Below are 27,728 nucleotides of genomic sequence, written 5' to 3' on the forward strand. Positions count from 1 at the left end.
CACAGCAACACTTATTATGCACCAATGACGAGTGCTGTGCATGAAAGGTAAACATCAACATCACAACACAGCAACACTTCCTTATTATGCACCAATGACGGGTGCTGTGCATGAAATGTAAACAACATCACAACACAGCAACACTTCCTTATTATGCACCAATGACGGGTGCTGTGCATGAAATGTAAACATCAACATCACAACACTTCCTTATTATGCACCAATGACGGGTGCTGTGCATGAAATGTAAACATCACAACACAGCAACACTTCCTTATTATGCACCAATGACGAGTGCTGTGCATGAAAGGTAAACATCAACATCACAACACAGCAACACTTCCTTATTATGCACCAATGACGGGTGCTGTGCATGAAATGTAAACATCAACATCACAACACTTCCTTATTATGCACCAATGACGGGTGCTGTGCATGAAAGGTAAACATCAACATCACAACACAGCAACACTTCCTTATTATGCACCAATGACGGGTGCTGTGCATGAAAGGTAAACATCAACATCACAACACAGCAACACTTATTATGCACCAATGACGAGTGCTGTGCATGAAAGGTAAACATCAACATCACAACACAGCAACACTTCCTTATTATGCACCAATGACGGGTGCTGTGCATGAAATGTAAACAACATCACAACACAGCAACACTTCCTTATTATGCACCAATGACGGGTGCTGTGCATGAAATGTAAACATCAACATCACAACACTTCCTTATTATGCACCAATGACGGGTGCTGTGCATGAAATGTAAACATCACAACACAGCAACACTTCCTTATTATGCACCAATGACGAGTGCTGTGCATGAAAGGTAAACATCAACATCACAACACAGCAACACTTCCTTATTATGCACCAATGACGGGTGCTGTGCATGAAATGTAAACATCAACATCACAACACAGCAACACTTCCTTATTATGCACCAATGACGGGTGCTGTGCATGAAATGTAAACATCACAACACAGCAACACTTCCTTATTATGCACCAATGACGGGTGCTGTGCATGAAATGTAAACATCAACATCACAACACTTCCTTATTATGCACCAATGACGGGTGCTGTGCATGAAATGTAAACATCAACATCACAACACAGCAACACTTCCTTATTATGCACCAATGACGGGTGCTGTGCATGAAATGTAAACATCAACATCACAACACAGCAACACTTCCTTATTATGCACCAATGACGGGTGCTGTGCATGAAATGTAAACATCAACATCACAACACTTCCTTATTATGCACCAATGACGGGTGCTGTGCATGAAATGTAAACATCAACATCACAACACAGCAACACTTCCTTATTATGCACCAATGACGGGTGCTGTGCATGAAATGTAAACATCAACATCACAACACTTCCTTATTATGCACCAATGACGGGTGCTGTGCATGAAATGTAAACATCGACATCACAACACAGCAACACTTCCTTATTATGCACCAATGACGGGTGCTGTGCATGAAATATAAACATCACAACACAGCAACACTTCCTTATTATGCACCAATGACGGGTGCTGTGCATGAAAGGTAAACATCAACATCACAACACAGCAACACTTCCTTATTATGCACCAATGACGAGTGCTGTGCATGAAATATAAACATAGACATCACAACACAGCAACACTTCCTTATTATGCACCAATGACGGGTGCTGTGCATGAAATGTAAACATCGACATCACAACACAACAACACTTCCTTATTATGCACCAATGACGGGTGCTGTGCATGAAATGTAAACATCGACATCACAACACAGCAACACTTCCTTATTATGCACCAATGACGGGTGCTGTGCATGAAAGGTAAACATCAACATCACAACACAAGCACAGTTTGTATTGCACCAGTTTTGTTCGCAGCTGGTTTTGCGGCGATAATTATGGCAATCAGTTGTGGATTTTATTTTTGTTATTGTTGAAGTTATTACATACAAACCCCGTTTCCATATGAGTTGGGAAATTGTGTTAGATGTAAATATAAACGGAATACAATGATTTGCAAATCCTTTTCAACAACATATTTGATGTTCAAACTCAAACTTTTTTTTTTTTTTTGCAAATAATAATTAACTTAGAATTTCATGGCTGCAACACGTGCCAAAGTAGTTGGGAAAGGGCATGTTCACCACTGTGTTACATGGCCTTTCCTTTTAACAACACTCAGTAAACGTTTGGGAACTGAGGAGAACAATTTGAAATGTGGACTCGTCAGACCACAGAACACTTTTCCACTTTGTATCAGTCCATCTTAGATGAGCTCAGGCCCAGCGAAGCCGACGGCGTTTCTGGGTGTTGTTGATAAACGGTTTTCGCTTTGCATAGGAGAGTTTTAACTTGCACTTACAGATGTAGCGACCAACTGTAGTTACTGACAGTGGGTTTCTGAAGTGTTCCTGAGCCCATGTGGTGATGTCCTTTACACACCGATGTCGCTTGTTAATGCAGTACAGCCTGGGGGATGGAAGGTCACAGGCTTAGCTGCTTACGTGCAGTGATTTCTCCAGATTTTCTGAACCATTTGATGATATTACGGAGCGTAGATGGTGAAATCCCTAAATTCCTTGCAATAGCTGCTTGAGAAAGGTTTTTCTTAAACTGTTCAACAATTTGCTCACGCATTTGTTGACAAAGCGGTGACCCTCGCCCCATCCTTGTTTGTGAATGACTGAGCATTTCATGGAATCTGCTTTTATACCCAATCATGGCACCCACCTGTTCCCAATTAGCCTGCACAACTGTGGGATGTTCCAAATAAGTGTTTGATGAGCATTCCTCAACTTTATCAGTCTTTATTGCCACCTTTCCCAACTTCTTTGTCACGTGTTGCTGCCATCAAATTCTAAAGTTAATGATTTGCAAAAAAAAAAATGATTATAAGTTTGAACATCAAATATGTTGTCTTTGTAGCATATTCAACTGAATATGGGTTGAAAATGATTTGCAAATCATTGTATTCCGTTTATATTTACATCTAACACAATTTCCCAACTCATATGGAAACGGGGTTTGTAGTTCAGTACAAATAAAGATTTGTTTTCAAGTACCGGTTTGGGTTCAGTTTAGGCACTGCTTGGAAAGTACCGTTTAGTAACCAGCACAAATGTAAACGATACCCATCCCTAGTCAGAGGTCATCTGTGGGCTAACTTGGACAAAGATGGTGCACTTAAAGGGGAACTGCACTTTATTTTATTTTGCCTATCATTCACAGTCCTTATTAAAGACAAAAACACATATGTTTTTCTTTTTCATGCATTCTAACTCAAAAATAAACATTAGCAAAAGTCAGCTAACCCGATTGGATTGGCTCTATTCTGCCTATGAAGAGCACTAAAAAGATCCAAAAGCCTCCATCATCGTTTCATATAAACACACTCAGGTACTTTCATAACATGTCTGTGGAAGTCGCTTCCTAGCAGCTCCACTGTAGACACGGCACAAGAGCCAAGCGTGCAGGTTTTAACAAGGTTTTAATGTACATATAGTTATCAAAAGCCTTTCTCCAGCAGAACGTGACCTTTCAGTCACGTCCGTATCATCTCCCTCTCTCTGCTAAAGACAACAGCTGATTAGATTACCACCAGTGAAATCTAATCACCTGCCAGCTGTGTCTCGCCGTCAGCACATGCCTCGCCCCTATCCGACGGTGCTCCGCCCTCAAAACCGTCGACAGAGGCTGTGACCTTTGCTCCTGCAGGCGCGCTGATCACACTCTCCCTCCACAATGTCATATTTACGAATTTTGCTCATCCTAAGCATACGGCGGCGTATTGATTTCAGTCGCATCACAATGTTCGCTTATGCCTTCAACAGCAACAACTACCAATCATGCAGACTTCACTAAAGACAACAAAGACTACTATGATCCAGAAAGTTATATTTCTGAGCCCTTAATATACGGAGGATGATATAAAAGTTTGCCAAGCTGATTCAGCTTTAGTCAAACACTTAGCATCATGTAGCAGTATTGCTGTATGCCAAAAAAAAAATTCAAACTACGTACATAATATCACTTACTGTACAATGTCTGCTCCCACTGGGATGCCAACTGACGGGACGTTCATATCCTTCCGTTAAGAAGAATTCATCATAATTAGAGATGTCCGATAATATCGGACTGCCGATATTATCGGTCGATAAATGCTTTAAAATGTGATATCGGAAATTATCGGTATCGGTTTCAAAAAGTAAAATGTATGACTTTTTAAAACGCCGCTGTGTACACGGACGTAGGGAGAAGTACAGAGCGCCAATAAACCTTAAAGGCACTGCCTTTGCGTGCCGGTCCAATCACATAATATCTACGGCTTTTCACACACACACACAAGTGAATGCAAGGCATACTTGGTCAACAGCCATACAGGTCACACTGAGGGTGACCGTACAAACAACTTTAACACTGTTACAAATATGCGCCACACTGTGAACCCACACCAAACAAGAATGACAAACACATTTCGGGGGAACATCCGCAACCGTAACACAACATAAACACAACAGAACAAATACCCAGAACCCCTTGCAGCACTAACTCTTCCGGGACGCTACAATATACACCCCCCGCTACCCCCCAACCCCAACCCCGCCCACCTCAACCTCCTCATGCTCTCTCAGGGAGAGCATGTCCCAAATTCCAAGCTGCTGTTTTGAGGCATGTTTAAAAAAAAAAAGCACTTTGTGACTTCAATAATAAATATGGCAGTGCCATGATGGCATTTTTGTTCCATAACTTGAGTTGATTTATTTTGGAAAACCATTTTAAAGCATTTATCGGCCGATAATATCAGCAGCCCGATATTATCGGACATCTCTACTTAATAGTATTAATAAACTAGATGAATACATCTCTCATCTACAGCTAAATAATGAGACAAAATATCAACTTCACACATAAAAACAACCACAGACATGAATTGTAGATGAGACTAATATTTGTAGCAGGAAATCAACTGCAAACAAACTTAACCTTTTTTTCATTAGCGTCAAAATCACAGCAGCACTCATTATGTCAATCAAATAAGTTTCTTAGCAATGCACCAATAAGTCCAACTTTGTCTTTCACCCATTAACTTTTTATTTTAATCTTTTTTTTTTTTAGATAAAGATCATGTATTTAATATTTGTTTACTTACTATGGTATACTATTTATTCATTCACTGTTCTGTTACAGAGAACAAGCAAATGGGATAAAATTGCTATGGTATGAAAAGGGGTATAATAAATAAGCTCAGCTTCTTCCTACTCCTTTTCGGACGTGCTGCAATGCAGTGTTTTTCAACCAATGTGCCGTGGCACACTAGTGTGCCGTGAGATATTGTCTGGTGTGCCGTGGGAGATTATGCAACTTCACCTAATTGGTCCCCAAATTTTTTTTTGCAAATCAATAAGTATAATAATGTGCCGTTGTCTAGTGCAGTGTTTTTCAACCTTTTTTGGTGTGTAAAAGGTATGTAACGCTTAAACCAAAAATGAACAAAGGGCAAGTCCCGCGAGGAAAAGGCACTGAAGCATAGGGAGGGCTATGCAAAATGAAAGTAAAACTGAAGTGGCTACAAAGTAAACAAAAACAGAATGCTGGACGACAGCAAAAACTTAACAGTGTGTGGAGCGGAGACGTCGTCCACAAAGTACATCCGTACATGACACGACAATCAACAGTGTCCCCACAAAGAAGGATAGCGTACGCACAACTTAAATCAGGGGTCACCAACCTTTTTGAAAGCAAGAGCTACTTCTTGGGTACTGATTAAAGCGAAGGGCTACCAGTTTGATACACACTTAAATAAATTGCCAGAAATAGCCAATTTGCTCAATTTACCTTTAACTCTATGTTATTATTAATAATTAATGATATTTACACTTAATTGAACGGTTTAAAACAGGAGAAAACACGAAAAAAATGACAATTAAATTTTGAAACATAGTTTATCTTCAATTTCGACTCTTTAAAATTCAAAATTCAACCGAAAAAAGAAGAGAAAAACTAGCTAATTCGAATCTTTTTGAAAAAATTTAAAAAAGAATTTATGGAACATCATTAGTAATTTTTCCTAATTAAGATTAATTTTAGAATTTTGATGACATGTTTTAAATAGGTTAAAATCCAATCTGCACTTTGTTAGAATATATAACAAATTGGACCAAGCTATATTTCTAACAAAGACAAATCGTTATTTCTTCTAGATTTTCCAGAACAAAAATTTTAAAAGAAATTCAAAAGACTTTGAAATACGATTTAAATTTGATTCTACAGATTTTCTAGATTTGCCAGAATAATTTTTTTGCATTTTAATCATGATAAGTTTGAAGAAATATTTCACAAATATTCTTCGTCGAAAAAACAGAAGCCAAAATGAAGAATTAAATTAAAATGTATTTATTATTCTTTACAATTAAAAAAAAATAATTACTTGAACATTGATTTAAATTGTCAGGAAATAAGAGGAAGGAATTTAAAAGGTAAAAAGGTACATGTGTTTAAAAATCCTAAAATAATTTTTAAGGTTGTATTTTTTCTCTAAAATTGTCTTTCTGAAAGTTATAAGAAGGAAAGTAAAAAAAATAATGAATTTATTTAAACAAGTGAAGACCAAGTCTTTAAAATATTTTCTCGGATTTTCAAATTCTATTTGAGTTTTGTCTCTCTTAGAATTAAAAATGTCGAGCACAGCGAGACCAGCTTGCTAGTAAATAAATAAAATTTAAAAAATAGAGGCAGCTCACGGGTAAGTGCTGCTATTTGAGTTATTTTTAGAACAGGCCCGCGGGCACCACGTTGGTGACCCCTGACTTAAATAGTCTTCATTGCGAAAACAAAGCCGGTGCGGGCGATAGAACTCAAAGGAAGGCGCGACGCTGCTACAGGAGAACACCAACAAAACAGGAAGGGTCACCAAATTAACAGCGCAAGACAGAAACTAAAGCACCACACACAGGAAACAACAACAAACTCAAAATAAGGCACGACAACCTGGTGGAGTTCCATTTTTTAACCTTTTCTGCTGGTGGTGTGCCTCCGGATTTTTTTTAATGAAAAAAAATGTGCCTTGGCTCAAAAAGGGTTGAAAAACACTGCTGTAATGAATCAACTGGAAATATGTGATGCATTACATTGTATCGTATGCACCTTCTAAATAAACTGAACTCATTTGTGGACCCCTCAGATGTAAAGACATGATGTGCCTCCAGTCTTTTATTCTCTAAATCCTTGTGAGTGTCAAAGGAAGTGAGGTGGAGGCGAGCAGTATAATGGTGATAATGGCTTAAATCTTTCAAAAATGTTTTTTTTTAACAGTGTATAAATTCACTCTATCCCATTTTAAACATTATTTCTTGATCACTTGTATGTTTGACTCTCAACCAGGCCTGGGCAATTATTTTGACTCGGGGGCCACATTTAGAGAAAAAAAATGTGTCTGGGGGCCGGTATATCTATTGTTAGGAACACTAATACAAAACCTCACAATAATGTCTGATTGAATGCTAAAAACTTCATGACAGACCGCCTTAAAAAACGTAATGGAATTTTACATTTTTCTATGAAGGATAAAACACTGAATATTGACAAAATATGAAGGTCACACCCCCTTTCGATCCACATATTTTACAATCAAGTGAAACGCAACAAAAATGCAACAAACAGTGAAATATGAATGCGAAGGGTACAAAATAAACCAACTTACAATCTGATATATCTGATATATCACTAAGCTAGGGATGATACTCGAAACCGGTTTTCCTGGTTGTTCGATAAGAAAAGAACCGAGTCCTCGGACTCGAATCCCTTTTTGAGAACCGGTACCCGTTATCGAGACCACTATAGTAAAGAAAAAGACTTGGTTCTTTATTCGAATCCCTCGGAACGAATCCCATCCCGACCAGAAATGCCCCTTGAGACATCACAAGAATTTACGTCACATAGCTCAGTCATTAGGCGCAAATAGGGAAAGCAGGAAAAACAATGGAATAATAAAGTTCAAAACAAAAGGTATAATCCAATGAATAACTTTACTGAGAGATTTTAGCAGGGTAAAACACATGACGAACACTTTTACGACCAACCGGAAACATAGCAACCAGGCTAGCAACGCACCTCCTTTACGGCAGCTGTCGCAACGTTCTTAAAGCAACCGCAGCACATACATATATATACAACATATCTCCCTTTTTTAACTTTCGTTTTTCTTTCCTTGTAAACAAAACAAAATCACACTGTATATGTGTTGTCTGTCTAATTATAAATAATGCAGACGAGGCGTGTTGGCTTAGTTCTTGGCGTTTACTTTCACGGGGAACGACATGCAACAACACTTTTCGGGGCTACCGCGCATGCTCGTCACTCCCGTTGCATGCTGGGTAGTGTAGTTGTTATGTTCCCTAGCTCACAACATCACATATTTCCCCCTATAAAGAAAGATTTTAACTCAATAAAGTGTATTTCTTTTTTTAGCTTTAACTTTTCATTTTTTTAGCATTGTAACCACATTTGCAAACATCTTTTCTCTTCATAGAATTTTCTTTCAATAAAGAAATAAAGTGCAAAAATGTCAAAGCATCATAACAAACAGTTATGTCAAATAGCAGCAGAAGTGCACTTTTTGGAGAGCTGTATTATTTTCAGTTTTGTGCCCAAGGGACTGATTTTATTTAACACTATATTATTATTTATACACCTATAGTGATCACAGAGACAGATTGTTTTTGTGTTACTGTATATATTTGTTTCTCTGAAAAATCCCACTTAATATACTTTGGGTAACAACAGTCAATATTTATTTATTTTATTTTATTTTTTTAGGTGGGTAACAGTCAATATTTATTTATTTATTAGATTTTATTTTTTTATTATATAATAAAAGTGAGCTTTTGTTAAACCAAATATTGTGTGTTTTTTTCCATATACAACAACCTATCTGGACTCCATAAGAGAATCGATAAGGAATCGGTTCGATAAGAGGATTCGATAATAGGCTCGAACTCGATAATTCCTTATCAAACATCATCCCTATTTAAAGCTCACTTTCTGAAGTTATTACTCATCCACAAATCCCTCGAATTCTTCTTCTTCGGTGTGCTTCACTTGTTTTTTGACACCATCTGTGATGTGGACGCGCATGCAGTCATAGATCAACAGGGACGGAGCTGCGTGAAAAAAGTCACCCGGTCTCTTCGCTCATTTTTTCTTCATCCATCCATCCCTTCGAGTTAGCTTTTATGATGACGCCGGCTGGAAAGTTCTCTTTTGGCAAGGTCTTCCTTTTGAATATCACCGTGGGTGGAAGTTTCTGGCCGTTAGCATGGCAAGCTAGAACCACAGTAGGACGACTTCTCATTCCCTGTGGTGCGAATATTCACCGTACGTGTTCCCGTTGTATCCACAGTGCGGTTCACGTGAATATCAAAAGTCAGTGGAACCTTGTACGCGTGTCTCTTAGTAGGGAGACATTTTGTGGTCTTTACAGAAACACACAAATGAAATGAAACGTAATATCCGCGCGCTTCTTCTTCTACGGGGGCGGGTGCGGTTGCTTACCGTAGAAGAAGCGCTTCCTCTTCTACGGGGAAAAAAGATGGCGGCCGTTTACCGTTGTTGCGAGACCTAAACTTTATGAAAATAAATACTAATATTAATCCATATATAAGGCGCACCGGGTTATTAGCCGCACTGTCAGCTTTTGAGAAAAATTGTGGTTTTTAGGTGCGGCTTATGGTGCGGAAAATACGGTAACTAGTATATCATCCAAAAGCGCAGATTCCAACCATTGAAATACTTGTTATAGTTCAAGACTTACGGTCGTTAGAAAACATCACTGCACATCAAAATGGCAGCTACACTTTACATCTTAAAGATCTAAAAAAATTATTTGGGAATGTCCGGCGGGCCAGATTGAAAAACTTAACGGGCCGCATGTGGCCCCCGGGCCTTAATTTGCTCGGGTCTGCTCTAAACCTTTCAAAATAGGTCCAAATCTGCACTGATGCAGGTAAAAAAACAGCAGCCTAATGGGACTGTAGACCATCGCCTGTTAACCGACTTTTGCTAGTGTTTATTTAGGAGTTAGAATGCATTAAATTATTTTAAGGCATTTTAATTTTCCTGAGGGAACTCTCCTGAAGGAATCAATAAAGTACTATCTATCTATCTAAAAGACATAGGGATTGTGAATGATATACAAAAAGTGCAGTTCCCCTTCATGTTGTTTGGTGAGGTGTTGATAGAATGTAAACTCTTACTGGACACGGGGGCTGCATTGTTGGGTGTGTCGGCCCTCAGGTACTGCGTGGTCTGCGTGGATGGCTGAGAGAGTCTCTGAGAGCTTCCACTGTCGCTCACGCTGAAAGTGAAGAAACAGACATGTGTAACAGGAACTAGATGGAGCACCACCACCATCATCATCATCATCTCCCTCACTTGCTTGCGCCACTTTTGGCTTGAAGTTAACATAATTAGCATTAGCCAATATGCTAACGCCTTTACGAGTGTCTGTGTTAGTATTATAAACTTGCAATGGCATTTTTTTTGTATTTGTTTCACTTTCACAAATTCCTCAGTAAATTCACCAAAACGTCACCGTGGAATTATTGAGTCTGTTTAGCTGATTGGAGAGCTAGCTTGCGCAGCAAATGGGTCCATGACCATGACTTCTTTAGGTATGTAAATGAACATTTACAAAATGTAAATGACTCCAGTGTTTCCCATAAACTGCCAAGATACTTGTGGCGGTGGGGGCGTGGCTATGGGCGTGGTCACCATGGCATCATCGAGTAATTTGCATAATTTACTACAATAATATGATTTTCTCTAAAAAGGCTCAAAAAATGTATACTTACTAATTAATAATAACAGTTTTCTTTTAAACGTCCATCCATCCATCCATCCATTTTACAATATAATTACAACACTTTATGTACATATTTATATACAGATTTGAACAATAAGTTATTCACTGAAATATATTTATTAATTGTGGTTCTTACAAAAAATATATCTTATAAAATATAAAAGCTAAAATGTCTCTTAAAGCTCTGCCCCTTTAATTAGTGCATACTAAATAATTTAACTTTAGCCTACTACTACAACTAGAGATGTCCGATAATATCGGTCTGCCGATATTATCGGCCGATAAATGCGTTAAAATGTAATATCGGAAATTATCGGTATCTGTTTTTTTATTATCAGTATCGTTTTTTTTGTTGTTTTTTTTTGTTTTTTAAATTTATTAAATCCACATAAAAAACACAAGATACACTTACAATTAGTGCACCAAACCACCCCATTTACACTCATTCACACAAAAGGGTTGTTTCTGTCTGTTATTAATATTCTGCTTCCTACATTGTATATCAATATATATCAATACAGTCTGCAAGGGATACAGTCCGTAAGCACACATGATTGTGCGTGCAGCTGGTCCACTAATAATACTAACCTTTAACAGTTAATTTTACAAATTTTCATTAATTACTAGTTTCTATGTAACTGTTTTTATATTGTTTTACTTTCTTTTTTATTCAAGAAAATGTTTTTAATTAATTTATCTTATTTGATTTGATTCATTTTTTCAAAAAGTACCTTATCTTCACCATACCTGGTTGTCCAAATTAGGCATAATAATGTGTTAATTCCACGACTGTATATATCGGTTGATATCGGTATCGGTTGGTATCGGTAATTAAAGAGTTGGACAATATCGGCATAAAGCCATTATCGGACAACCCTAACTACAACCATATTATTTACCAGCAACATAAAGTGAAACAGAGGCAGAGGTGTCCTGCCACAGTCAGTAACAAATAAACAGAAAACAGTAGTGGTCAAATACAAATAAGGCAACAAGAGAAGTATCCTACACTTCTCTTTTGTAAAGTAAATCTGAACAGCCTATATGGGCATCTACATCAACTATATGATTTGCCTGAGAAGCTGGACAGGACAAAAAAAACAACAAAAAAAAACGTTTTTTAAAAAAAAATTTTTATTATTTTTTATTTTATTTGTGGCGGACGTAATTCTTTCGTGGCGGGCCGCCACAAATAAATGAATGTGTGGGAAACACTGAACTCATTTCACAACATACACTACATTGCCAAAAGCTTGGATGATTCCTTAAAATGATCAAGTTCCATTTACACATTTAAAAAACACTTTAAGACCAATGTCTTGAAAAAATATATCACTCTGGAATCAACACTGTAGTTAATACTATGATCAATGTTAATTAAAAACTAAATGTGAGATATAAATAATAATGGAAGTATAATTGTTTGTATATAGCATATAATTGGTGCAAAGGTTTGACACGTGTACAAGGATATTTCACATGTCTTTACTGTGTATATAATTTAACTGTGTTTATGTTGTGTATAATGTGTATTTATAATATGTTGTACAAAGGACATTTCATAATTTTCGGAAGTTCATCTTGTACTTGACATTGTTTATAGGGTTAGGCGCAGGGTTTCGGTCTGCAACATTTTCTTTTTCAATCTATGAATGTACAACTGTTTGTTTATTTTGTTGACCATTGACCGAATAAGAAGAATAAACTAAAACTATTTGTCCACCTGCCTTGACTCACATATGAACTTGAAGTGCCATCCCATTCCTAACCCATAGGGTTCAATATGACCTTTTGCAGCTATTACAGCTTCAACTCTTCTGGGAAGGCTGTCCACAAGGTTGCCGAGTGTGTTTATAGGAATTTTTGAGCCTTCTTCCAAAAGCGCATTGGTGAGGTCACATACTGATGTTGGTGGAGAAGGCCTGGCTCTCAGTCTCCGTTCTAATTCATCCCAAAGGTGTTCTATCGGGTTTCAGGTCAGGACTCTGTGCAGGCCAGTCAAGTTCATCCACACCAGACTCTGTCATCCATGTCTTTATGGACATGGAAACCCATTCCTTGAAGCTCTCCGCGTACTGCACGTGGGCTAATTTGGAAGGTCACAGGAAGTTTGGAGCTCTGTAGCAACTGACTGTGCAGAAAGTCACCTCTTTGCACTACTTTTGGCAATATAGTGTATATACAGTATCTGCGGCTTATATATATGGAAACATTTTTTTTTGCTTCTTAAATTTCCCGGTGCGTTCAATAGTCCGGAAAATACGGTACTAAATGCACCTTTCAGTTATGGAAATGATGGCGGTAAGGCTAGATTTGGCACAACAAATGCCCAATACAGCACTGTAGAAGACTTGTTTCTAGTTCAAATATTTAGTGCAGGGGTGTCCAAAGTGCGGCCCGGGGGCCATTTGCGGCCCGCAGCTAATTGTTTACCGGCCCGCCACACATTCTGGAAATGCTATTGCAAAAATAAAAAAAAAAAACGTTAAAAAAAGTAGAATGAGGTGAACTCTAACTAGAAAAGTTGCAATGTTGACACAAAGCTGCCATGCAGGCTGTTTTTTTTTCTTTTGTCAATCTTTCTTTTTCTTTTTTTGCCATTGCTAAAAAAACTAAACAATGTTATAATGAATTATTGACCTATTCAAGGCTCCAATTATTTCAAATATTTCACTTTAAAATGTTTTATGTGGAAAATATTGCATATATTGTGTGGTTGCCATACAAAAACATCAACGTTTTCTTTGACAAAAGAGCATAAAACAAACAAAATAATAGTTCAAACGTAAAATCGACAGATATATCTGAAGTTGATCTCGTAACTTAAGTGTTGAAAGTTAAAAAAAAACTAATACAAATGTATCACTTTGAGTGGGGAACCTTTTGTATCCTAAATATATTTAATGGGATTGTATTTATCTTTTCACTGTGATTACCGGCACTCAAAAATAACAATGAATTATTATCAATGGTGTCTTGCATTATTGATGTTTTTAAGGCTCTAATTACTTCACATCAAACATTGCTTTCTGAATGTTTTGGGCGGTGGGGGAAATACTGCATATTTCACTTTTATTATAAAAAACAAAGTTGTCTTGACAGAAAAGGCATAAAACCTTTTTGGTTTTTTAAAAATTTTATATCAACCTAATGCCTGGTTCACACCAACGGCGCTTGCCGCGCTTTAAAGCGGCGAGTAAAGCGCCGTCATTTTTGTCAATTTTTCCACGAATATCCCGATCTCCGAAGTAATGTTATGCTTTGATACACTCTGATACGCTCTGATACAAATTAGTTGCCGCTTTGTTACCGTTCCTCACGATTTGATGCCGCTTTAAATCACGCTTTGATACGTTTTATTACACTTTATTGAACTTTATTACGCTTCGGTGCGATCCTGACGCTTTAAATCAGGCTCTGACACGATTATCAAGCTCTGTTGTGCATTGTTACAACAAAAATAAGAAAAAAATGTGAAAAACTCAGTATACTAAGTTTTCCCCACATTTTTTTAGATTCATCTATTTATTTGATTTCTCTTTTAGTTTTATTATATACAGGATAAAACACATAATGTAATAAAAAAGAGAAATATGATAAACAAATAAGTAAAAAAAAATGTGAAGAACTCAGTATACTAAGTTTTCCCCACACTTTTTTAGATTTATCTATTTATTTGATTTCTCTTTTTGTTTTATTATATACAGGATAAAACACATAATGTAATAAAAAAGAGAAATATGATAAACAAATAAGTTAAAAAAAATGTGAAAAACTCAGTATACTGTTTTCCACACATTTTTTATATTCATTTATTTTTTCAATTTCTCTTTTTTTTCCCCGTTAAATTATGTTTATTATTTATTATGTTTTATATCTTCATTTCTTTTATTTCTTTGTCATCTTAATAAATATCTATCTTTCATTTCTTATGCTAGTTGACAATAATAAAAGGCATTTCTTTTATTTTTTATATTCATTTATTTTTTCAATTTCTTTTTTTTTTCCGTTATCTTATGTTTTATATCTTAATTTCTTTGTCATCTTAATAAATATATATCTTTCATTTCTTATGCTAGTTGACAATAATAAAAGGCATTTCTTTTAAACGTAACATATTCTCTTTATTATTAACATTTTCATACAGAAAAATTATAGACAGTAATGTCAAACTGCAACATCAAACAGCAGAAGTACAGAAACAATGATCACCGTATAAAAAGGCAATGATGCAAAAGAGAATGGATTTGTAATCCTGTATTGGTTTTACATAAAGTTTCAATGTCACTAGTCAATATCACAGTCACTTCCTATTGAGCTTTGAACCAAGATCTGTTAAGCTTTCCTACGCTTTGAGTCAAGCTTTGCTGAGCTTTGTCACGCTTTGATACGCTCTCGGCGCTTTATTCCATTCTTGACAGAGCGCAGAATTTTTTTAAACCGTTTAAAAAATTTTGGCGAACTTGCCGCATGTCCCGCTTCACTACAAGCTTTCCCACGATCCATTAGGACCCTCACGCTTTAATCAGGCTTTGTTACGCTTTAACGCCGCTTTGCATGCCGCTTTAAAGCGCCGTCAAAGCGCCGTTGGTGTGAACCTAGCATAAAGTTGATATACTGTAGAGATTTACTGTAAGTGTTAAATAAAAAAAATAATTTGACTTGTTTTTAACATTTTAATGACTTAGACCCTTTATGGTCCCCGGGAGCCCTAAAGGTAAAAAAAACAAACAAAATCCATATATTTTGTTATGATTTGAAAATGAAAACTATCAAAATGGCCCCCGCAGGCTTTAATTTTTCCGTGTGCGGCCCTCAGTGGAAAAAGTTTGGACACCCCTGATTTAGTGTAAACCAGCTTGAAACCAACCTGTCCTCCATCTCCACTCTCTTCATGCTGTGCAGGTGCAGGATGGCCAGGATGATGGCCACCAGGAAGATGACGATGCAGCACACGCTGACACTGATGTAGAACACCTGAGTGGAGGTGGTGGGCGCGGTCACGCCATCTGCTGGTAGAGGGGGGAGAAGAAGAAAAAAAAGGTACGTGACAAAGCAGGAGCACTTGATGGAGGCCAAGTGGACCGGGGGCGCCACTTCGGAGCTGGCTCTTTTCTCCACAGTGCAGTGAAAGCTTACAGTGCCTGAGACAAAGCACCACTGCTGGCCATGGCAGTGGGCTCACAAAAGGAGGAGTCAATACAACTCTGCAGGGCTCTGGTAAAAAAAAAAAAAACGTGGCCACACGTGACCATACTCACAGTCAGGCTGCTGGAGGGTGGGGAGGCTGTGGTTGTTGAAAGGGAATGGAACTTTGGGGTCGGAATCTATTCCTGTCCACAAAGAAAGGAGCGTTTGCATCAGACCTTTTGTTCAATCAATGACACTCTTTTTTTTTTTTTTTTTTGCGCAGCGCTTTACTTTTGTAGCACATTTTCCTCCTCTTGAAGTTGAGCACTGTGTAGTTGTTGGCCTGGATGCTCAGATTGAGCTGCAGCGTCACCACCGCCTCGCCGTCAATCTTGCCGGAGCAGAAAAGGTCCACTCGAAAAACTGGAAGGAACAGAAGACAGAGTTGAGTGATGCTCTCCCCTGACTACAACCAGAGATTGTCCACATAACCCAAATCCAAAGCAGCCTTTACTTTGTCCAGCAATAGGACCAAAACCATTAGTCAACAATAACATTTGTCGCCGACAAATACCGTATTTTTTGGATTATAAATTGCAGTTTTTTTCATAGTTTGGCCGGAGGTGCGACTTTTACTCTGGAGCGATTTACACTAGCGTTCAAAAGTTTGGGGTCACATTGAAATGTCCTTATTTTTGAAGGAAAAGCACTGTACTTTTCAATGAAGATAACTTTAAACTAGCCTTAACTTTAAAGAAATACACTCTATACATTGCTAATGTGGTAAATGACTATTCTAGCTGCAAATGTCTGGTTTTTGGTGCAATATCTACATGGGTGTATAGAGGCCCATTTCCAGCAACTATCACTCCAGTGTTCTAATGGTACAATGTGTTTGCTCATTGGCTCAGAAGGCTAATTGATGATTAGAAAACCCTTGTGCAATCACGTTCACACATCTGAAAACAGTTTAGCTCGTTACAGAAGCTACAAAACTGACCTTCCTTTGAGCAGATTGAGTTTCTGGAGCATCACATTTGTGGGGTCAATTAAACGCTCATGCGCAGGGTGAGTGGAGTGTGTGGATGTTGGAACGCTTCAAATCAGATGAGAAATGTGGAATATGCAGTAGATTGTTTATTTCCCGTTCATTGTCAATGGGGAGAAAATTACCGGAAATTCTGGAAAACTGTGAATTTAGGGAAAGAGACCAAATGCTTTGCGTTCGACATATGAAGAGAGAAATGTGGGTGGATGGTTGAAAGGTCGGAATTGGGTAAAAAAAAAATGGCGCAACATTTGGAGAATTATATAATTATGAATGCATCCATTCATGGAAATGGGAATTTCTTAGAAATTTGGGATTGGGGGGGAAATAGGATTATTTTTAAATATTTATACTAGCACAATTGTCCTAGATGATATGAATGAGTTGGTGTTGGAATTTTTGGAATCGGTTGGTGTGGTAACTAGGGATGTCCGATAATGGCTTTTTGCCGATATCCGATATGCCGATATTGTCCAACTCTTTAATTACCGATATCAACCGATACCGATATCAACCGATATATACAGTCGTGGAATTAACACATTATTATGCCTAATTTGGACAACCAGGTATGGTGAAGATAAGGTACTTTTTAAAAAAATGAATCAAATAAAATAAGATAAATAAATTAAAAACATTTTCTTGAATAAAAAAGAAAGTAAAACAATATAAAAACAGTTACATAGAAACTAGTAATTAATGAAAATTTGTAAAATTAACTGTTAAAGGTTAGTATTATTAGTGGACCAGCAGCACGCACAATCATGTGTGCTTACGGACTGTATCCCTTGCAGACTGTATTGATATATATTGATATATAATGTAGGAAGCAGAATATTAATAACAGAAAGAAACAACCCTTTTGTGTGAATGAGTGTGAATGGGGGAGGGAGGTTTTTTGGGTTGGTGCACTAATTGTAAGTGTATCTTGTGTTTTTTATGTGGATTTAATAAAAAAAAAACAGAAAAAAAACCCCCAAAAAACGATACTGATAATAAAAAAACCGATACCGATAATTTCCGATATTACATTTTAACGCATTTATCGGCCGATAATATCGGCAGACCGATATTATCGGACATCTCTAGTGGTAACAGTTGTTTGAATTTAAATGGGTATTTCGAAATTCCTGGAATTTCGGGAAAACTGGGAATTTGTACAAAAAGAGAAATGGTAGTTTCGTTGTCCCAATTAAAAATGAATGTTTTGAAGGTGGAATGGCTAAAAACGGCAGAAAAATGTGGACTGTGAACATTTTCCAGGAAGAGGTGAAAAGAGGGCTTTTATTACGCTTTATTGGTTTTGGGTTTTGTACTTGTAAACAAACAAAAAAACATGACCGAAATACATCAAAATGCCAAATCAGTCGATCTCTAATTTAAAGTCCTGAGAGCCCTCAGCAGTAACTTCTGTAATGATACAGTGTTTCCCATAAACTGCCAAGATACCTGTGGCGGTGGGGGCGTGGCTATGGGCGTGGTCACCATGACATCATCGAGTAATTTGCATAATTTACTACAATGATTTGATTTTCTCTAAAAAGGCTCAAAAAATGTATACTTACTAATTAATAATTACAGTTTTGTTTTAAATGTCCATCCATCCATCCATCCATTTTACAATATAATTACAACACTTTATGTACATATTTATATACAGATTTGAACAATAAGTTATTCACTGAAATATATTTATTAATTGTGGTTCTTACAAAAAATATATCTTATAAAATATAAAAGCTAAAATGTCTCTTAAAGCTCTGCCCCTTTAATTAGTGCATACTAAATAATTTAACTTTAGCCTACTACTACAACCATATTATTTACCAGCAACATAAAGTGAAACAGAGGCAGAGGTGTCCTGCCACAGTCAGTAACAAATAAACAGAAAACAGTAGTGGTGGTAGATAGACACAGAGCTTCATCAAACATCTGATCCACTGAACAAAGAGCTCCAAAAATCTTGAACTTTAGACTGCCATCAGTTTTACTCCCTACACTTAACCATGTGTTTCCTACTGCCTGCAGACTTTGCACCCTTTGTTATATACACATGTTGTGTTTCTAATATAAATACATTTAATAAAGTCAAATACAAATAAGGCAACAAGAGAAGTATCCTACACTTCTCTTTTGTAAAGTAAATCTGAACAGCCGATATGGGCATCTACATCAACTATATGATTTGCCTGAGAAGCTGGAGAGTACCAAAAAAAAAAAAAAAAAAAAAAAAAAAAAAAAAAAAAAAAAAGTTTTTTTTTTTTTTTTAATTTTTAATTTTTTTTACATTTTTTTTTATTTGTGGCGGACGTAATTCTTTCGTGGCGGGCCGCCACAAATAAATGAATGTGTGGGAAACCCTGGTGTATGATACTTACCAGCACATGTGTTTGTGTAAAAAAGGTATAATACAAGACGTTTTCCTACAGCATGAGGTGCTACAAACTTGCTTCACTGCTGTTTCGTAATGCAAAATGTTCCTCGTCAACAGCACCTTCCACGTTCTTGTTTATTTGCACCTTCCCTGCTGTGTAAACGCCAGTGTCCAGGTCGGAGACGTGATTTCAGGCAAGAAGAATGCGTGCAGGGATTATGTTGCCACAATTGCGCAAAAAGCAACTCCAAAACATTCCTAATCCGGTCTAATTGACACTGAAAGGCGAGGATTTACGGACATCATTTTTGAGAGGGTGAAACAAAGTGGAAGCATGTGATCCCGCCAAGACAGAAGACATTTGACAAACCGGAGGGAACGCGGGGCACCTCCCCTTGGCTGGTGATGTTGCTCCGTGGAAGGTTCATGGCAACAGGGTTCTCTACGAGGAAACCTAGTTGGTAGTCCACCTGTAAGACGAGAGAAGGTCGTGGGGTAACTGGCCAACGGTGTGCTGTCTAAGTGGTTCCGGAGACTGACCTTGGACTTGGAGTGCCACGTGAAGTGAAGGCTGTTGGTCTCACTGGGGTCCGGCAGAGTGAAGGACAGCGCGTAATGATTGACAACGTCGTCCCGGACGTAGTAAAGCTCTGCGTCCAGGCCTGCACGGGAGGAACACATCAAATTAGACCTCACTTTCTGTTTGTGTTGTTGTTGAGTGTCGGTGCTGTCTAGAGCTTGGCAGAGTAATACTCTGCCATACCAGTAGGTGGCAGCCGTTGGCTCATTTCTTTGTAGATGTCAGAAATTCCGGGAGGCATCGTGCAGGTAAAAAGGTGTCTAATGCTTAAACCAAAAATGAACAAAAGCTGAGTGCCCCTAAGAAAAGGCATTGAAGCTATGCAAAACGAAACTAAAACTGAACTGGCTACAAAGTAAACAAAAGCAGAATGCTGGACGACAGCAAAGACTTACTGCGGAGCAAAGACAGTGTACACAATGTACATCCGAACATGACATGACAATCAACAATGTCCCCACAAAGAAGGATAAAAACAACTGAAATATTCTTGATCGCTAAAACAAAGTAGATGCGGGAAATATCGCTCAAAAGGAAGACATGAAACTGCTACAGGAAAATACCAAAAAAGAGAAAAAGCCCCCAAAATAGGAGCGCAAGACAAGAACTAAAACACTACACACAGGAAAACAGGAAAAAACTCCAAATAAGTCCTGGCGTGATCTGACAGGTGATGACAGTACACCTACTTTGAGACAAGAGCTATAGTAATGCATGCTTGGTTATGCTTTAAAGCAGTGGTCCCCAACCTTTTTGTAGCTGCGGACCGGTCAACGCTTGAAAATTTGTCCCACGGGCCGGTGGGGTGGGGGGGGGGGGTATTTAAAAAAAAAAAAAAAAAGGATTTAAAAAAAAAAAAAAATTTACATAAATAAATACAATCATGTGTGGTTACGGACTATATCCCTGCAGACTGTATTGATCTATATTGATATATAATGTATATATTGTGTTTTTTATGTTGATTTCATTTAAAAAATTAAAATATATATATATATTTTTTTAATTTCTTGTGCGGCCCGGTACCAATCGGTCCACGGCCCGGTGGTTGGGGACCACTGCTTTAAAGCATGGGTGTCAAATTCTGGCCGTGTAATTTCATTTGGCCCTTGAGGCAATATCAAATTAACATTAGAGCTGGCCCGCCGGTATTATACAGCGGCGGTGCCGCTGTAACACCACATTTACCGCTAATACTCATACTTGCCAACCCTCCCAATTTTCAGTGCCCCTCTCGAAAATCTCCCGGGGCAACCATTGTCCCGAATTTCTCCCGATTTCCACCCGGACAACAATATTGGGGGCGTTCCTTAAAGGCACTGCCTTTAGCGTCCTCTACAACCTGTCGTCACGTCTGCTTTCCCTCCATACAAACAGCGTGCCGGCCCCTGTCACATGATATATGCGGCTTCTACACACACATAAGTGAATGCAATGCATACTTGATCAACAGCCATACAGGTCACACTGAGGGTGACCGCATAAACAACTTTAACACTGTTACAAATATGCGCCACACTGTGAAACCACACCAAATAAGAATGACAAATACATTTCGGGAGAACATCCGCACCGTAACATAACAAACACAACAGAACAAATACCCAGAACCCCTTGCAGTACTAACTCTTCCGGGACGCTACAATATACACCCCCCACCCGCTACTCCCAACCCCGCCCACCTGAGCCCCGACATTAATGAACTAGCATCCCAGAAAAGATGGCAGGTATCTGGCTTGGGCACATCAAATTAGATCAGTGTGTTGCAAACTAAACAGTAAAAAGGCCTGAATGGTTGGTTTATTCATTATTTAATTTTCAAATGTATTAGCCTGTGGAAAAAGTTAATGTTGATATTTACCTCAGAAGGCTGCAAATAGAAAAGAGGCATTCATGCATTCATCCATTTTCTACCGCTTATTCCCTTCGGGGTCGCTGGAGCCTATCTCAGCTACAATCGGGCGGAAGGCGGGGTACACCCTGGACAAGTCGCCACCTCATCCCAATTTTTTATTTATTTAATATACCATTGATGTTTTTTCGTTTGTTTTTTGAAAGTTGATTTTGCACTATTAAATTATATAAGCGTTGCTTGTTCCATATTCAGTGATAACGCAAATCAGTTTAGCAAACTGAGCAATAATTAACGTTTTATTCATGCACTTTCTCTTGCTACTTCAAGGCTTGAATGTTTGATTCATTCATTATTGTTATTTTATTTTCAAATTTATTATTAGCCTTTGGAAAAAGTTTATTTCGATATTTACCTCAGAAGGCTGCAAATAGAAAAGAGGCATTCCATTTTTATTTAAAGGCCTACTGAAATGAATTTTTTTTTATTTAAACGGGAATAGCAGATCCATTCTATGTGTCATACTTGATCATTTCGCGATATTGCCATATTTTTGCTGAAAGGATTTAGTAGAGAAAATCGACGATAAAGTTTGCAACTTTTGCTCGCTGATAAAAAAAAGCCTTGCCTGTACCGTAAGTAGCGTGACGTCACAGGAGCTAGTATTCCTCACAATTCCCCGTTGTTTACAATGGAGCGAGAGATTCGGAGCGACAAAGCGACGATTACCCCATTAATTTGAGCGAGGATGAAAGATTCGTAGATGAGGAACGTTACAGTGAATGACTAGAGAGGCAGTGATGGACGTATCTTTTTTCGCTCTGACCGTAACTTAGGTACAAGCTGGCTCATTGGATTCCACACTCTCCTTTTTCTATTGTGGATCACGGATTTGTATTTTAAACCACCTCGGATACTATATCCTCTTGAAAATGAGTCGAGAACGCGAAATGGACATTTAAAGTGACTTTTATCTCCACGACAATACATCAGTGACACACATAGCTACTGAGCTAACGTGATAGCATCGTTCTCAAATGAAGATAGAAACAAAATAAATAAACCCCTGACTGGAAGGATAGACAGAAGATCAACAATACTATTAAACCATGGACATGTAACTACACGGTTAAAAATTCTCAGCCTGGTAAGGCTTAACAATGCTGTTGCTAACGACGCTAAGGCTAATTTAGCAACTTAGCAACCGGACCTCACAGAACTATGATAAAAACATTAGCGCTCCACCTACGCCAGCCAGCCCTCATCTTCCCATCAACAGCCGTGCTCACCTGCGTTCCAGCGTTCGACGGCGCGACGAAGGACTTCATCCGTAGGTTTGGCGGCAAGCATCGGCTAGGCGTAGTAAGTAGTCCTTGTTGTGTTGCTGTAAGTATTGTACTTAGCCGCTAATACACCGATCGATCCCACCTACAACGTTCTTCTTTGCAGCCTCCATTGTTCATTAAACAAATTGCAAAAGATTCACCAACACAGATGTCCAGAATACTGTGGAATTTTGTCGAAGAAAACAAGAGGTTTCTGTATCGGGTTCGACGGGGTCCAACCACTTCCGTGGATTTTGTGACGTCACGCGCATAAATCATATCCAAAGGAGTTTTTCAACCGGAAGTGTGGCGGGAATTTTAAAAATGCACTTTATAAGTTAACCCGGCCGTATTGGCATGTGTTGCAATGTTAAGATTTCATCATTGATATATAAACTATCAGACTGCGTGGTCGCTAGTAGTGGCTTTCAGTAGGCCTTTAAATTGTATTTGATATGCCATTGATATTTTTGAATAATTATTATTATTATTATGTGAAACTCGATTTTGCATGTCACTATAAAGTTATATAAGCCTTGCTTGTTCAATATTCAATACAAAACTTGTTTGGGTCCCTATTAAAAGGTTAATTTGTTCAACCTTGGCCCACGGCTTTGTTCAGTTTTACATTTTGGCCCACTCTGTATTTGAGTTTGACACCCCTGTTTTAAAGTCATATCCAACAATTGCGACAACGACTTTTTACTGTTAAATGAGTTTCGTTTTTTTTAATGATTTCTGCTGGTGGTGGGCCTCCGGATTTTTTCAACGCAAAAAATGTGCCTTGGCTCAAAAAAGGTTGAAAAACACTGCTTTAGGGGAATAACAAGCACGTGTTTAAAATTCAACCCCACATTAGTAGGAAAAAATGGCCACTATCAAGCAAATGCAAAGACACAGGTGAGACTTGGCAACTAACTGTCCATCAGCCATTTGTCTAATGACTATACCATTTTGAGAATATCTGTAAAATGTGCATACTAGCCTGTATGTCTTCCACAGCATTTTGACCACAAATGTCATTGACAGCCATGTTGACGCCATGCAGTGTATGTACTCTTGTGGCTTTTTCCACCTGACTGCAAGTCAAACAAGATATACTGAGGTCTGGCAAGACAAGTCTCTGGACCAAACTGTACCTCGGGGGTGTTCAATTCGTTTCCACTGCCAGTTAGAAAAAAAACAGACGCACCAGCAGACCCTCCCCGCCCCCATCCCGACTTAAATGAGAGAGATGGACGAACCACATCTGTTAGTACTTGAAAACTCTCAAGTGAAGAACTTCAAAACATTCACAATGAGACAACCTCCAAAATGAGACTGCAATTTTCCATGCAGGAAACAGCAGAAGGGGAAGGGGTTGAGAGGACGGGAGTAGAATTCCTGCTGAAATAAGTCACTGTGTCACACTGACATAAGAGTTTTATAGCCAGGCTGAGTTCATTTTGCTCAGGAGCCTCTTTCCTCATCAGAAAAGTCAGGGAAAGAAATCCTCGGCAGACTCCGAGTATCTCGTTTAGAGGGAGGCAAAGAATGTGCGGCAGGATCCCCCAACAGCCTCGGGCTCTCAGAAGGTTTCACATTGACTCAATTAAAAACATCTCAGGCATTTGCCAGCTCCAGAGCAGATGGGCCTCGTCTAAACTGGTGCCCACACGAAGCCCAAGGAGGGTGGTTCTGACCTACAGGGTTGGTTTTACCCTGAACTTGGTAAGCCTGGAGAGTAGATCAAAGAACGCGACATGTACTTATTTTTATCACGTTTCAATGACTCCTGAAGGGTCTTTAAGCAGAAGTTTGGCATTCATCTTTGTTCCTACCACATTGTAAAACCAACACGCCTCTCCGCAGTCGGTTAACATTCGAAAATGGAATATAATGCCGGAAGTTACTCAAACAGGGACTTTGATGATGGGGTTGATGGCTCCATTCTAAGCTAGTCGATGACTACAGTAGTAGGGTTGAGTATCGAGTATCGATTGGAACCGGGACTAACTTTCCGATTCTCCCGGAATCGTTCAAAAGTTTAAATTTCGATTCCTATTTTCGATACCTAGTCCGCCGACCGGAAAAAAATATGTCCGCCGAACCGGAAGAAGAAGCCGCTGAACACCAACAAAGAAGCGCCCACCGCCGGAAGTGTTAGCATAGCCGAGCGAGTCAGTCAAGCTCAAGCATGGATAGCGGGCGTCGGCGGTCGAAAGTGTGGCTTTACGTTACAAAAAAAAATGAAATAACCGCGAAATAACAGCGCTCCATGTCCATCAAGAAACGAGTGGAGAGAGAGCTGCAGATGTACCAGGACGTTCCACCGATACTTATGTCTGACGACCCTGCTGCATGGTGGTGGTCCGGTGGAACCAACAAAAGACTGATCCTTAGCTGTCAGATCTAGCTTTCTCCTATTTATGCGTTCAAGCTTCTTCCACACCCAGCGAACGTGTATTTTCCACAGCAGGAGACACTATCTGTCCAGAACGCTCACGCATCCTGCCCGAGAAGGCGGATATGGTCATTTTCCTAAACAAGAACTGTCTCGGATTTTATACTGTACCTGCTGCTAATCTGGACTGGGTTTTGCAAGTTGTTTCTTATTGTTTATTTGCTTTTCTGCACCAGGTTAGCCCATCAGTGGGAGCGCGGTAACATTTTTAAGTACCTGCAGCATCATACACTTGTGTGTGTAAATGTGTTTTCATGAGGTTTCCTGCAGCATCATACACTTATGTGTAAATGTGTTTTCATGAGGTTTCGTGCAGCATCATACACTTATGTGTAAATGTGTTTTCATGAGGTTTCCTGCAGCATCATACACTTATGTGTAAAGGTGTTTTCATGAGGTTTTCAAAAATAAAGCTCTCTTGAGGAAAGTGTACCCCTGGGAAAATGTATTCATAATTTATAATATTTATATTCAAGTTCATAGATTTGATATTTATATTCTAGTTGAAAACAGCCCTGTGAGGAATTTATAGTAAAGTTCATAAAAAGTTAATAGAATTAAAATTGATGGAGAATGTCAGACTATTTCATTCAGAAAGACTGTAGGTTAGCTAGCTCATTTAAAATATCCTAAACTTTTTTTTTTGACCCTGCCTCTTAAAAGAATCGGAATCGAGAATCGTCAGGAATCGGAATCGAAACAAAGAATCTGAATTGTTCTAATTCAAACGATACCCAACCCTATACAGTAGTTGATTATTAAAATAGTCGTTAGTTGCAGCCCTAATAGTGATACATGCTGTCATTGGGGTATTAATTACCTGTATATACTGTGTATATTTCTGTCCATATCGCATAGCACTACCTTTAACTGATTAGTTTCCTTTTCAAGAAGACATAATACGTTATAGTGCCCCAGTAGGCCCATCAAACAATTTAATTGGATACAGAGATCGACCGATATGTTTTTTAGGAAACGGCGGACCAGTAGCGACATAATGTTTTATGCGGCGCTAATGTTGTGCTTAATTTAGCAGCAAAAAACCTCAGGGGCTTCCACAAACACCTTTGTTACATGTGTATAGCAGTAGCATCAACGTTTGCATTTCAAAGTATGGGAAAATTGGTAAAAATATGGGATTTTTCTACATTCCAATAACTTGCCGTATACTCAATTGTATACAATTTTACATACAGTTAATGGATTTGTTACATTGTAAGGTTTCTTTGGGACGAACCCTGAAATATTGTTTGGTTGAAGGTTATTTGGGACAGGTACAAAGTTTCAATATGATGCACCACATGTTTTCATTTCTCTTTACAACATATCCGAAAAGGAGTAGGAAAAAGCAACATTTATTTAAACCCGAGCCTTTTTCACATCATAGCAATTAATAACACACGTGTTCACTTTCTGTTCTCAAATTGTAACACAATTTACGTCAACAATTTATAAATATGGCAAACATTTAAATAAAACTAATCATGGCATCAGAGCACAGCTTAGTAGAAAGGAGCACTGGTTATTACTACTAACTTACTCCTTAATTATCAATTTATTTGTGTTAATACTAAATATGGTAACACTTTAGTATGGGGAACATATTCACTATTAATTAGTTGCTTATTAAAGAAACAAAGGCTTAATTTAGAGTTAATTGGACACTAGAGGAACATCAGGGTTAGGGTTACTAATAAGCAATAATTCTGAGGTTGAGGGAAGACTCTTAGTTAATGGCTTACTGGTTGTATATTAAGGCCATGCAGAATAAGGCATTAATAAGTACTTAATAATGACTAATTAAGAGCCAATATGTTACTAATTTGCACGTTAATAAGCAACTAATTAAGGGTGAATAAGTGTTCCCCATACTAAAGTGTTACCCTAAATATTAGTATCATGTGTATATATTGCATCTGTTGTATTTTATCTGTAGTTGTTAAAAAAAAAAATATATATATATATATATAAATAATGATAAATGGATTATACTTGTATAGGTTGGTAGAAGGTGGGGATTGAACCCGGAACCCTCAGGTTGCTGGCACGGTGGCGCAGTTGGGGGAGTGATATAGTAGGGATAT

At 38.3% G+C, this 27,728-nt stretch overlaps 1 protein-coding gene across 5 annotated transcripts in view; it reads right to left on the bottom strand.

The window, feature by feature from the left end:
• The window catches only part of ryk (receptor like tyrosine kinase), a 138,210-nt gene that overhangs the window by 92,471 nt on the left and 18,011 nt on the right, over positions 1-27,728 (bottom strand). For 3 of the 5 annotated variants that reach the window (XR_009824788.1, XM_062039140.1, XM_062039142.1), the window contains exons 2-7: positions 19,985-20,106; positions 19,815-19,914; positions 16,314-16,445; positions 16,154-16,225; positions 15,763-15,904; positions 10,285-10,385 (exon numbers count right to left, since the gene is read on the bottom strand). Coding sequence is in view for 4 of the 5 variants with exons in the window: in XM_062039140.1 (XP_061895124.1) it covers positions 10,285-10,385; positions 15,763-15,904; positions 16,154-16,225; positions 16,314-16,445; positions 19,815-19,914; positions 19,985-20,106 (669 nt within the window). In the remaining variant the exon portion in view is untranslated. The remainder of the gene's footprint in view (positions 1-10,284; positions 10,386-15,762; positions 15,905-16,153; positions 16,226-16,313; positions 16,446-19,814; positions 19,915-19,984; positions 20,107-27,728) is intronic. The other 2 variants (XM_062039141.1, XM_062039143.1) reach the window with 1 other exon arrangement.

This window comes from Entelurus aequoreus, linkage group LG27 (genome assembly GCF_033978785.1).
Source record: "Entelurus aequoreus isolate RoL-2023_Sb linkage group LG27, RoL_Eaeq_v1.1, whole genome shotgun sequence".
In the NCBI taxonomy this organism is placed as follows: domain Eukaryota; kingdom Metazoa; phylum Chordata; class Actinopteri; order Syngnathiformes; family Syngnathidae; genus Entelurus; species Entelurus aequoreus.